General features: G+C 54.4%; 1 protein-coding gene across 1 annotated transcript in view; it reads left to right on the plus strand.

Annotated features, from left to right (window-relative positions):
• The first annotated feature begins 511 nt into the window (after window positions 1–511).
• The window catches only part of RAMP1 (receptor activity modifying protein 1), a 47611-nt gene continuing 34536 nt past the window's right edge, over window positions 512–13586 (plus strand). The window contains exon 1 of the mRNA XM_079923602.1: window positions 512–759. Within this exon, the coding sequence (XP_079779728.1) occupies window positions 708–759 (52 nt within the window). The 5' untranslated portion in view covers window positions 512–707. The remainder of the gene's footprint in view (window positions 760–13586) is intronic.

Here is a 13586-nt window from a genome sequence, read left to right on the forward strand (position 1 = left end):
CCTCTCACCACCCATTCTCGGCAGCAAGTCCACCAGGGCCACCTTTCTGTCCCCCCAAACAGCCCTCTTCCCTCCAGCCCCAGGACCTTCGTGCACCTCCTCCCCTGCGCCCGCACCCTGTTCCTCATCTTGTCTTTCCAGTTCCTCATTGGACCTATGGGTCCGATTTTGGTTACTCTGAGTCTCCTCAGGCCCCGGGACTGGTTTTGTCCTCTCAGGATCCCCAGTGCCTGCACCTTGGCCTTTTGCAGAGCACACCCCCGAGGTAGGAGTGGGCGGTTGTAACCCAGGGAGAGGAGGAGGGATGGTGCCCGGGTTGACATGGAGATGCCCTGTCTAGAAGAGCCGCCCTAGTTAAACAAGCGTCTGTTTGTCAAACACTTCAGGAGCGTTCCCCGGAGCCCGAGTGTGCGCTCGCCCGGGAAGGGTCCCGGCCCCGCGCTCGCTCCGCGCGCTCAGGGCTACTCGCCGAGGGCCGGGCCGCCTCGCAGGTTCAGCCTCTGCCCCGGCGCCCCGCTGGCAGGTGCTGGCCAGCCCGGCTCCCCCGCTGTCGGCCTTCCCTTTGGGTCCCGGCGCCCCCCCGCCATCCCCGGCGGGCCGCACTGCCGCCGCCTCCCGCCCGCTCCGCTCCCGCCCCCGCCCTCGGCGCGCCGCCCGGCGGGCTCACTCCTCGGCGGGGCGCGCGACGGGCGGACTCGGCTGCGGACATGGCCCGGGGCCTGCGCGGCCTCCCGCGGCGCGGCCTCTGGCTGCTCCTGGGTGAGTAGGGCGGGGGTCCCGGCCACCCCGGGTCCGGCTCGGGACGGGGCCGCGGGGGGCGCCTCCCTCAGGGGAAGGGGCGGCTTCGGAGGCGTCGCGGGCTCTGGAGGGGCGGGCGCTTCCCCCCACCCACCCCGGCCCCACGGGAGCTCTCGGCTCAGAAGGAAACAGCGGCCGCGCGGCCCCCCTTCCCGCACCTCTGCTCCCGGCTCTGCCCTGCGGGTGCGGCCGTTTCAGGGTTTCGGAATCAGACCACGGGCCATTTACCTAGAAACTTAGTTAAAACTGAGAATCTGACTGTCACAGGCAGCAGTTGCTGATTTGCCAGTAAAGCCTCCTTTGCAGATGTTCTCTGTCCTCCTCGGGGACATCGCCACAGCTTGTTGTTGTTTGTCGTTGACTTGTCACTTCTGGCTAATAGAAGTTCAAAGAGGGACCCTTGGTGAGGGGGCGGGACGCGCTCGGCTTTCTGTTTTGAGGGACTAGATGGAAACCCAGTGGTGACAGGAACCTGCACCAGCCTTAGCAAAATTTCACGAGAAATTGTCATCTTCACTTCCCTGTCCAAAATGTTCTCACAAAATGCTAAGAAACCTTCCTAAACTGCTTTAACTGCTGGACTCATTTCGTGTATTTAGTTAGTTACCTTTTAATAAAAACTAAATAGATCTTTTAAAGTGAAAGAATCCAGTGGCCCTGGGAAACCTGTGTCCTGGCTGCCGAACAGATGATGCTGGTCTGAAGCACCTGCTGCGAGGTGCCTCTCGGTGAAGGGGTGACACCACACTGCCTTGTAGCTGCTGGAGAAGCAGCTTGGGGCCGTGGGGCTTGTCTGGGACAAGAGGGGCTGCAATTCCAATCTCCCTATTCGCACACCTCGCCAAGGAGTGTTGGATCTGCCTAAAACCCTTAGTATCTGCTTCAGTAGAGTGTAATCTGAAAGCTGATCTTGCCACCTAAGTGTTTTGGCTGAAGCTATGTGAAAAGCCCAGTCTTATAATAATATTATTCTCTTCTTTTGCATTAGGATCTATGGGCTTGATGTGGAACTCACTGTTTTAGTTTCCTAAGAAATGAACATTTCTGTTTTAGCAAGTTAGAGAGCTGGGTTGGCTCATTTCTTAAACATAAATAAATAAATGTTCTTTACAGCTGTCCAGAAACTGCACCCTCTAAAGCTTGTACAAATAAAACACTATTTCACGGTCACATATAAAGACCTTCCTTGCTTACCAAGAAAATAATACATGTTCTGGTGGAAGTTTAAAATCCTAGAATCTTAACATTATTCTGAGAGGTCTGGCTAATGTTACATCTTGGAAAAAGAAACACAGGCTTTATGAGGTTATCCGTTAATTAGTGTCATTGGAGCCCAGCGGTAATTAGAAGAATTACAGGAGCACACAGTTTTCTTCCCAAGTGGTGACGTGAGCTAGATCTCCATGGTGATGAAGATTTTGCTACCCAGAAAAGCAAGGTGGCATTTCTTGTTTTTCATCAATCTGAAAAGAAGGGCGTTTCCAGAGGACCCAGAGTTAGTCTATGATGACTTCATTGTAAGCTCCTGTTTTTATGAGTCCACCTTTACTCAGGAGGGCTGGCTGACACTGTCCTCTATGAACTCATCTGTCATCTGTCCTGGGAAACACGCACCTTCCCTGGCATGCTGGGGGCGGTTGGGGGTTTTCTTGCAAGGCTGCTATATTTATTGAAATATGTGACTCTGTATAAATGCAAGTATAACTGTTGGGAACCGACCGGGGTGTCACAGGAAATGCAGTCAATGTGACAACTGCAGATTACCGTGCTGTTTGACGTCTGGAGGCGGTTCTAATCCTGGAGTCCAAATCGGAAGGATTCTTTTTGCTAATCGACGTGGTGTGTTTGTTTATTACCCTCTCTATTCTATTTAGGTGCAGGGAGAAGTTTCTGGGTTTTGTCTTCCTTCCATAGGTGCATGCCAGTTGGTGTGCGTAGTGTCAGTCCCAGGCCAGGGCTGTTGAGAGATGTTTATGCCCTCATTGGAAGTGGTGATAGCAACACGTCAAGGAAATGTTGTAGGTGGAATCCTTACTTAAGGCAAAAAGCTAGTTCGGAAAGTCTGTTCCTCCTGATTTTTTTCTCCCGGGATGAAGCAGTTTCACAGCTTCTACTCAGACGTGCTGTCTGGCAGAGTGTGCGATGTGGGCGCCCCATGCGGTGTGAATTCCAGTGAAGATGCTGAGCTGCCGACCGTGCAGCCCCGCGGGTTTGCCCACCAGCATCCCACTCCTTCGGGCACAGAGCCCGTCTTTCCCAAGGTCCACCTGGCACGGAGGGCTCCCCACTCAGAGGGCCCCGGCCCCAGCCCGCCCCCCCAGGCTCATCTCAGGGAGGAGCACGGGACCCAGACTGAGCGATCCGTCTTCTCCTGGAGCCTTCTGACTCTCTCCTCTTGGCTGGATGTGAGTGCCGGGTGCCAGATCGCATCCCAGGAACCTCGGGGGACTGGGCGTAGGGCACCTGTCCAAGCTGACAGACGCAGGCAGGACCTCTCCTCATTGAGCCTAGATTGAGCCCCGAGAGGTGAACTTTTCAATCCTGTAACCCCATCACATCTGAGCCAGCCGTGTCCCTTGCAGAACAGTGCCTGATATGTGGCAGAGGCTCACGGGGTTCTGAGAAGGGCACACGCCTGAGGGCTGTGGGATCCCTGCCCAAGAGCCTCTTGCTCTGCTGGGGACTCCGGGAAGACCCGAGGAGGAGACGCTGCAGCCTTAGGAGGGGTGAAGGGGAGATGGGGCGGCTGCTCTGGCCTTAGCGCCTACCCTGGCCCTGTGCCCGCCCGCCCCTGGCTCTTCACTTTCTTCCTGGCAGATGGAGACAAACACGATGCTGCTGGGGGTCTGTCCTGTCCCCAGGCCCAGCCACCAGCCCTCCACACACACACACACAGAACACACACGGAGCCCCTACAGGGATGTCCTTGGCACCAGCCCTCCCTGCTCCAGGATGGATGACCTTGGGTCTGGGTAACATTTCTAGAGAATGCGTTTGTTCTTAGCGAGGAGGGTTATGTCAACACAGCGGCAGGAGGAGGCTCCCAACCTAAACAGGAACTTATTCTTTGTAACATAATGACGGTATTGTTGTCGGTGGAGAAAGAAGTTTTTTCCCTAAGATTGTTCTATTTTAGTGTTTTCTAAGACATCACTTGAGTCATCATTCAAAACACAGACGCTAAGCAGCTTCATTCAAGCAGGATCAACTGCCAAGTCCTGGCGGGGGAGCAGGGGACCCCGTGGGCCCGAGCGGCGCATCACAGCCAAGCCGTTCTTATTTATTCCTCGTTAGGCCTCACAGTGTCTCCTTTATTTCCCTCCACGATGGCGCCCTCCCTCCCGCGTGCAGTTCCCACGGTCGATTCTGTGGGACCGGAGACCTGGCCCGCATCCCTCTGCCCTCCACGGCCCAGCCGGGCAGTGCCCACCCTGCTCCCTGGGCTCTGCACCCCGACACCCGACAGGCTGACCAGGAAGGGTTCTCCTGAGCCAGACCTCACCTGAGAGGCCCAAGGGCAGCAGTTTACCCAGCAAATGACTGAATGATAACGCTTGCCTTACTGTCACAGACTCAGGCCAGTTGTCGGCTGGAATGAAAGCAGTTCATGTATCACATAGCAAATCCATGTTACGGGGGAAGAGGCCTGAAAGGCGTAGTCAGGTAACAGAAACTTGGTGACACTGACACCCCAGGTTGGTGCTCTCTGCATATGCCTGTATTGCCTCCAGAAGATTCCAGGGTCCATTTGCGAGAGGAAGGATGGCTGCGGGCTGGGTGGAGGGACAGATAAGGGAGCATCGGGGAAGCACTAATTTCTCCTGGTAACTTCTACCTGGTACAGAACACAAGTGGGCCCCAGGGTGTCAGGCCTGGAAGGGGCTTCTAGTAGGTAGAAGCCAGGGGTGCCGCTACACAGCCTACTGCTGGGGGCTGCCCGCTGCAGCCCCACACGAAGAAGCGTCCAGCACAAAACGCCCACGGTGCCAAGGCTGAGAAGCCGCGCGCCCGTTGAGCCACGTACGCGAAGGTGCCATCTGTGCAGAAAGAAGTAAAAGCCGCGAGCGGCGGGGCCCCAGATCTCAAGCCCCCGGGAGTTGGGAAGAGCGCTCCAGAGCACAAGAACAGTTATGCAAAGGCCTTGGAACTTTCCAGAAGCCTTTGTGATGGAAGCATGAGGGGAAGAGGGCTTTGAGCCAAGCTACAGGAGGACCCAATCCTCCAGGCCAAGGGGAGCAGTTCAGATTTCGTTGCGAGGGCAATGGGCAGACCTGGAGGATATTAAATGCGGTGACGAGATGGAACAAATGGTTTAAAGAGCCCTGGGCTGCTGTGCCGGAGCCCAGCGGGAGCTGGGCGGGGGCTGGAGGTGGGAGACAGGGCGCGGGAAGGTGGGGCTGAGCTGGAAGGAGTGGAGAGGCTCCAGAGGGTTCCACAGGTAGACAGAGGGCTCGGCTGTGGGAAGGGAGGGAGCAGTGAGGAATGCAGAAGAGCTGGGTACCTAGCAGGCAGCGGCCAGAGAGCTGGCGCATCACAGCTGAGGCTTCCAGGAAGTCATAAGGCCCCTGCTTAAATTCAGTGTCAGTGAAGCGACAAATTGTTTTAGTATAAGAGTGTCTCAAGCAATATTTGGGACATACTTATACTAAAAAGAACTCGTTTACCTGCCATTCCAGTTTAACTGGGCGTCCTGTAGTTTTATTTGCTAAAGCTGGCGGCCCTATCCACAGCAGCCACATTGGGTGACACGTCCCCTTGGACACTCAGGGATGGTGGCAAGTAGGCAGGTGTCTGCAGGGCACAGAAGAAGTGTGGCTGGGAGAGACGTCTGGGGCGGCATCCGTGTCAAGATGGTGTGAGAGCCTCGGATAGAAGGGATGGCCCCGGGGGTGTGGATGCAGGTGGGGCGCAGGCTCCCGATGGAGGCTGGGGAGGGGAGGCCGAGGCCGAGGAGAGGCTGAGACAGAGACTGGGGAAGGCAGTTGGCAGGGGCGAGTGTGGAAGAGGTGACAGCTAGTGCAGCCTGGAGAAGGTCAGGTCCTCTGAGAAGGTGCAGAGAGGGCTCACCCAGAGTGCTGCCTACTGAGGGTGTCCTCCCGTGCTGGGGTTTTAGACATGCAGAACTCTGATTCATCTGGAATGCCTGCTGATTTTCTAGCTAAGTGGCTGTTGGGATTTGAATGGTGATTGCCCTGATTTGTTGACTGATCTGGGAGGATTTTAACAAGACCACCTGTTCAGTCTGTCCTCCACCCCACCCACAGGATTCCTTTTCTCCTGCAGATTACTTCTTCAATTTCTAGAAATCTTGTGGTTTCTGGCTGCTCTATGACTGGGATATCTCCCCCAATTTATCTTCTATCTGGTCTTTGCTGGAACATAAGCTCCTTTTTTGTGCGTTTGTTTTACACTTGGCGGTCTTTGTGCACGTGGTTTCTAACGGTGCCAGCTTCTTGTTTTGTTTTCGTTCTTCTCCCCCTTGGCTTTTTCAGATAGATCATTAGATCATCTGTAAGGAAGGGTGTCACCTCCTCCCCACGTTGACACTCTTGGTTCCCCGCTCCAGCTGGGCTGGAGGGTGACTCTCTGCTGAGTAGGGGGTGTGGCCGCAGCTGCCTTCCTTCATTCCTGGCTGAGGGCAACAGTGCCTCAAACCTTCAGTCTTTCTCCTTTGGGCAAGATGCTTTTTTAATTTTATTTTATGTTTGCTAGAGACAGGGAGGGGAAGGGATAGAGAATGAGTCTTCTTTCCATGTGTGAAATACTCTTTTGTGACGTTAAGGAAGAATCATTTCTTCCTTGGCAGTGTGCAGAGCTCTGAGTTCCCTCCTTGAGGGGCGGGCTGCTGGCACTGGTGAAATGGGGCCCCAGGTGGAGAAGGGGTTCACCAGTGTGAACCTTCCTGCATTTCTGGGATGAATGGAGTGTTCCTTGGGTCCCTGTGCTGGCTTTCAGCAGCCTTGGGAGTCTGCTGCCCACTGCTTATTCTGAGTTATGCTTTGCTATTCCTAAGTGAGAGTGCTCTGCACTTTCTTTGGTGGGTTTTATTAGCAACACCGGGGTTTCTTCCCAAAAGAGGTTTGTGAACGCTCACTCTTTCTGTCTGCGTCAGGGCAGTTGAGATGATGTGAAAGATCAGCTCCTCCAGGACCTGAAGGACCTTCATTTTCACTTGCAAAACCATCGAGTGGGGCCCTGTTTGGCAGGAAAGATAACCGAGAACGTTTTCAGTGTCTTTCGTGGGTCTTGGTCCTCTTGGGTTTCCTATTTCTTATAGTGATGATGTTTCACATTTTCCTGTGAACTTGTCCATTTTATCCAATATATCATCAATATAGGCATCTTATTTTTCTATTTCCCACTGTATCTGTGGACATATGTTTGCCATGTCTGGTCTGAATTGGCATTTTCCTGTCATCTCTCGATCAGAAGAGACAGTGATTTATCTCTGTTATTAGACCCCTCCCCTCCCCCCAGAAGAACCAGTTCATTTCCCTTGAATGCCAAATCCATTTGTTTTTGTTCTGTCTTTCTCAGGAATGAAACTTGTTCTTTGGCATCATGGCTGCAGCCCCTGAATTTCTTTCTGTCTTGTGCCCGTTGCTAACATTTTCTTGATTTTCTTTCTTTGTGGGTTTTATATCTTCTTAAAATATGACTTATTTGGAAGCAAGTTTTGAACAATCCCAGTGACTCAGCCTTTTGGTTTCTCCCCCGACACTCCGTGGTCAGGAAGCAGTCGTAGACCACCGCCACGGCTTAGTGCGAGTGAAGGCATCGTTCTGGGCCTTGCAGAATTTCCCTTTTGTAAAAGGCCCCTAAACCCACAAAAAGAGTGTGGAGTTTTGTTTGTTTGTTTGTTTTTTGGCCGTGCTGAGCAGCTTGCCGGATCCTAGTTCCTCAACCAGGGATCAAACCCCGGGCCCTCAGCAGTGCAAGCACCGAGTCCTAACTACTGGACGGCCAGGGAATTTCCGAGTGTGGAGTTTTTATGTGTTGATTCTAGTCATCATCTTAAACCATATTACTTACATATCCTTACTTATTGTAGTCCCCCAGCTGTGTCAGGGCTGTGAGAACTGTGTTTCAACCCCACGCTGCTTCTCTGATTCACTTTTCTGTCGCTGAGTTCCTGCACGTTCTGTGCCACTGGGACAGTGGGGAATTCACACACCTAATCTCTGCCAGTCACATCCACGTGAGGAGTTCTTATAGCATAACCTTCTGTGTCCTCTTTATTGTTGTTTTTTTTGTTTTGTTTTGTTTTTGTGGTACGCGGGCCTCTCACTGTTGTGGCCTCTCCCGTTGCGGAGCACAGGCTCCGGACGCGCAGGCTCAGCGGCCATGGCTCATGGGCCCAGCTGCTCTGCGGCACGTGGGATCTTCCCGGACCGGGGCACGAACCTGCGTCCCCCGCATCGGCAGGCGTACTCTCAACCACTGCGTCACCAAGGAAGCCCCTCTTTATTGTTTTTTAATTTTATTTGTTTTTACTTTTAATTGTGGTAGAATACATATAAAATTTACCATCTTAACCATTTTAAGATGGTTACAGTTCTGTGGCATTGAGGCTATTCACGTTGTCCTGCAATCATTGTCACCACCCACCTCCAGAACTTTTGCATCTTCCCAAAATGTTACTCTACCCACGAAGCACTAACTCCCCATCCCCTTCCCCCAGCCCCTGGCAACCACCTTTCTACTTTCTGTCTCTTTGATTCTGACTACTGTAGGTACCTCACATGAATTGGAATCATATAGTATTTGTCTTTTTGTGAGTGGCTTATTCACTTAGCATTATGTCTTCATTCATGCTATGGCACGTGTCACAATTTCCTTCTTTTTTGAGGCTGAATAACGTTCCCTCCTACGTATATACCACATTTTGTTTATCCATTCCTCTCTCGATGACCCCTGGATTGCGTCCACCTTCTGGCGATTGTGAATAACGCTGCTATGAACACAGGTGTGCAAGTTATCTCTTAGAGACCCTGTTTTCAATTTTCTTGAGTGAATACCCAGAAGTGGAATTGCTGGATCGTATGGTAGTTCTATGTTTACTATTTTGAGGAACTGCTCTACTGTTTTCCACAGTAGCTGCACCATTTTCCATTCCCACCAGCAGTGCCCAAGGGTTCCGATGTCACCACATCCTCAGCAGCACTTGTTCTTTCCTGGTTTTTTGACGGTAGCTGTCCTGATGGGTGTGGGATGCCCTTTCTTTCTTTCCAGGTGGAATTTGACTTTGTCAGGGATGGTACTGTGCTTTATTATTTTTTGGTCTTACATTTGTCTGACTCTATTGCCCACGTTTTGGGTGTTATTCTGCATCACTTAGGCGTTTGATCTCATTTAGCATCCTGTTTTCTCGTGGATTCAGGGCACACATCGACAGGTCCTCCCACATCCAGCACAGAGCAGGCACTTCAAGGAGGGGAGGGAGGAGGGGAAGCAGCATCGCTGGGCCAGAGCAAGGGGACGGTGGGTCTGCAGGCTGACGGCAAGGATGAAAATCAGGTGACAGGAGAATCTTCTAGGTGAGGGCTTCATTGGAGCAAGTTGCTGCTTGAGGGGGAAGTGGAAGGGCCCCTGGGCCGGGAGGAGGGGACTCTTCCTGCGCTCTCTCAGCCCTTGACTAGCTGCTCAGAGGGTGGCAAGGGCGGGAATTCCTCTTGCCAGGCATGGAGAGCATCCTGGGACAGGGGGCGAGCTGGACCAGCTGACCTCCTGCAGAGAGAGGGCCTTAGATGGAACAGAGACGGGAGAGGAAGAGCTCAGGGGAAGCCGAGGGGCTTTCGCTCTAGAGGAAGTTCAATGTGACGGAGCCTGGCAGTGGGGAGATGCCCAGGGGCCACGTGGGGAATGCTGGAGGGACCACGGCACCCACTCAGGGGCTGGCACAGGGACCCTCCGGCCCGCCAACGACGGAGCGTGGTAACCGATGGAGCCAGTTCAGGAGACCCCGACTCGCGGGCGGCAGGAATGGGCACTCAGATGGGCTGGAGGGCTCCTCCCTTGGGCCCCAGGCTCTCCATCCTCTGGAGAGGTCGTCTCCAGGCTCTCTTGGCCCAGCCACTGTCGGTAAGTTCGCTGGGATGTGCTTCTCCAGTCGCTGTGCAGTGATTCATCTGCGTGTCAGAAAAGCATGCAAAGATAGACTCCCTTAACAAGTGAGACGTTGAAATTAGTTTCTGAAACCATGAAAATCCTTTTGCTTTCCTCTGAGGGCACCACGTGTTCCTTAAGGACACCAGTGATTTTAGTGGGAGCAATGGGCTTGAGTCGGCTGTACCTGCTCAGGTAGAAAATGCTGGTCCCCTGGGATTAGGTGGACCCGGTGCTGGGAAGAGGCAGCTCGGCCGCTGGCTCTTGGCTTGACCTCATGTCCTTCGGGGCGCCTGCACGCGGCCAGGCATCCATCTCATGGGACTCCCACCTCTCCAGTGAGACCCCTCCAGGCCGCTCATGGGGAGGTGGCCCTGGGGAAGCCCACCTGCAGAGGTGACTTGGTTCGAGGCCCTCAAAGCCTCAGCAGACATGGATCATCTATAGCCTTTGGGGCTGCTTTCAGGGTCCCTGGCGTCGAGGTGGCCGCCCTCAGCATCTCTCCCACGTGGTCTGAGATGAGCATGCCAGGGGTTGCACCCCAGCTCCACCACTCCTGGGCTGTGTGGCTCTGAGCAGGTTACCTAGCCTCTCAGGGCCCCTCTGTCCCCATGTGTAAAATGAGAGACTAATACCTGCCCTGTTTGTTACTTGCAAGGATTTAATAAGCTGATGCCCATAGAGGGCTTAGGACAGGAGCTGGCCACGTGAACTGCAGCTGTCACCACCTTCGATGGGGCCTTCCCAGCATGTGGCAGTGGGAGGGGAAGTAGCAGGCCTTTTGCAGTTGATGTGTAACCCATCTAGAGCCTGATCTGCATTCTCCATTTATACCAACTCGCTTCCAAAGAGAAGACAGACAGTGGCTCTTGACAGACACACAGGCACCTCGAGGCACCGAAATATGACCTGGTATCACATTACGCCGTCCCCAAAACCCTCCAGAAGGGGATGAAATCAACAGAGTATTTAAGCAGGGAGGAGAGAGAAGCAGCTCACAAGTTGCTGGCTGAGGACAGGTTGAGGCCCAAACCACTCTGCACTTTCTAGAAGCCAGAACAGACCGTGAAAGTTAAGAGAGCTGTCTCTGGCCAGGAGTGCGGTGTGCCCCAGCACATCTGCTCCTTCAGTGAGTGTGCCGTCAGCCAGAAGCCTGATGAGGGCCGGCGCTGGGTGTGCAGGAGACGCAGTCTCCGAGGCCCCTCGGTGGCTCACCAAGGGTTAGAAGACGGCGCGGTGCACGGTCAGAGAGGGCTCTGTGCTGAGCAGGGCAGAGGAGGTGATGGTTCACTGGGCCTTGAGGGTTGAGTAGGAGTTTTTACTGGACACACAGAGTTCCTGTGTTTTCATTTTGTCGTTTGGGTTTTTGTTTTCTTTTTCCAGAGTAGACTGAGAAAGGCTGAAGGTAACATGTTCAAACCAAGTTCTGTTTACATCATCCTCTGGGGCATTCAGTGACAGGCCAGGCATGTAGCTGCCTGGGCATTTTGCTCCCAAGTGGCTGTACCCAGGAGAGTCCTGGAAGTGGGTTTTTTCACCCTGCTGGCCCTAGCTGGGTGAGCAAAAAGTGATTCAGCAAGAACATGCCTAGCAAGGATTTTTCCGATAGCTATTAGGAAAAGGTCTGGACAGAATACAGAGAGAATATTTTAGAAATTATACTTTTAACCTGTGGAAAACGTAGAAGATCATAAAGCAGAAAATAAAGGTCATCTGTGATTACACCACTCAGAGACAACCCACTCGACATGCCCTTCAGATTTACTGTTTTTATTGAGGTGTAACTGACGGAGAATAAACTGGATGTTTAAAGTGTAGCATTTGGAAGGTTCTGGCATAGGTACACACCCACGTGGACCCAAGACCGTGAGCATGTATATCCGTCACCTCCAGAAGTGTCCCGTGCCTTTGGCCCCTCCCCCTCCTGCCCCCTCCCATCACCCCTCTGGGCCCTGGGGTCAGGCTCGCACTTCCTGTGAGTCGCTAAGGGCCACTCAGTTTGCAAATCCACAGGGAGGGCCACTCATCTTGAGGTGGGGTTGGTTCTGTGAACACGTCTTCTGGAAGCCAGGCCTGTTTGCCCACCTGGTGTGGGACGTTCCCATTTCACAGAGAAAGAAACTGTGGCCGAGAGGTGGCGAGGCCTCCTCTGGGCCTGGCCTGGGGGTGGGGGTGGGCAGTGTGCTGGGGGCCCTGGAGGCTCACGGGCTCTGAACTCAGCCCCCAGCCGGTCACTCTGACGAGCAGGCCCCCCAGCAGGTGCCCTTCCCTCGGCTCACCTCCCACCAGTCACCCCAGCCCTGGGAGGACCGTGTGAGTCTGCGGCTCCATCTCTGCAAACTTGGGGTGGGATGAGTGGCAGCAGGATGGGCCCGTCCTGCAGACGTGCGGCCACAGGCCAAGGGCACAGGCATGGAACAACACCTATCAGGTCCTCACTTCTGAGCCCTCATCTCTCGTTAGAAAACCCAAATGCCCCAGAGCCCCGAGGTCCCCCGTGGGGAGGCTGCCGCCCCATCTTTCTGGCCCCAGGCACGTGGCCGTAGGGATCTCACTGCCATTTCTCCTCGCGTCAGGGACATTTTCCAGCTGTTTCTCGAGGCGCCGCCAGGCTCGCTGGACTGAACGATGCAGACACCAGGGAAAGTCCTGCCTCGACTCGCTGCTGTCCGCCCGGCAGCCTTGCACTCGGCCTTTTAAAGACATGAGTTATGAATGATTAAATTTGCAATGACACAGGATTGGAACCCATCTGGCCCCAAACCGCTGGTTTTAAAACTTTGGGCAATTTTATTCCATGTTAAAACCATAACGTTTCCTCTCTTCCCAATGAAAGAAACCACATCAGGCTCTTTTTGTTTGTAAATCTAAGTGTCATTCTCCTCTACTTAAAAATGAAACTGGTTTCCAGATTCACACAAACAGCTTGCCCAGCCTCATCCCAGTTGTAGGAACGACGGCAAAGAGAACAGCGGCTCTGGGCTCCCCCAGGGCAGGAGAGAAAGGGCAGCGGGGTAGGGGTGTCCAGGGAGCAGAGGTCCCGCCCTCGGGAGACAGACAGTGGCTCACAGAGAGGTGGGAGCTGCCGCCCAGGGACCAGCCCAGAGCCAGGCCGGGTCAAGGCCACAGGGCAGGCCCTGCAGCCAGCCCAGGGCAGGGCGGCGCACAGACAGTGCGGGCTAGAGTGTGACCACTGAGGCCGAAGGGCAGGGTGGCCACCCAGGCCCTGAGCCGGCCGGGCGGCGGCAGGTGGCTGCTGGATGTGTGCAGCCCAGAGGAGGGGGTAGCAGGAAGAGGCCGACCCGAGCGTCAGGGAGGGACCCCCTCACAGGGGGGACTGTGGCCTGAGGACACGTCCCTCGGAACCCATTCCAACCAGGCCCTCGGCCTCTGGCCCCCACCCACCCCCCGCACTAACTCTGGGGCTTGTGGGCCCCTGCTTCCCTGACATTCCAGGGACTCGGGAGCCACCCAGCACCCTTAGATCAGATCCCTCCAGCGCTCACATCAGCCCATGGCTTTCTGTCGCGAGCACCCAGTGCCCTGAGGTGCGCGTTCATCTTCATTCGCTGTAAACCAGCCCTTCCAGAGCAGAAGGGGAGCCCACCGCACTTCCTGAACCTCCTTGGGACAGTCCGAGGCACCATGCTTCACTCCCACGTAGAATGTCCACTGGTAAACTG

Source organism: Stenella coeruleoalba, assembly GCF_951394435.1.
Source record: "Stenella coeruleoalba genome assembly, chromosome: 6".
In the NCBI taxonomy this organism is placed as follows: domain Eukaryota; kingdom Metazoa; phylum Chordata; class Mammalia; order Artiodactyla; family Delphinidae; genus Stenella; species Stenella coeruleoalba.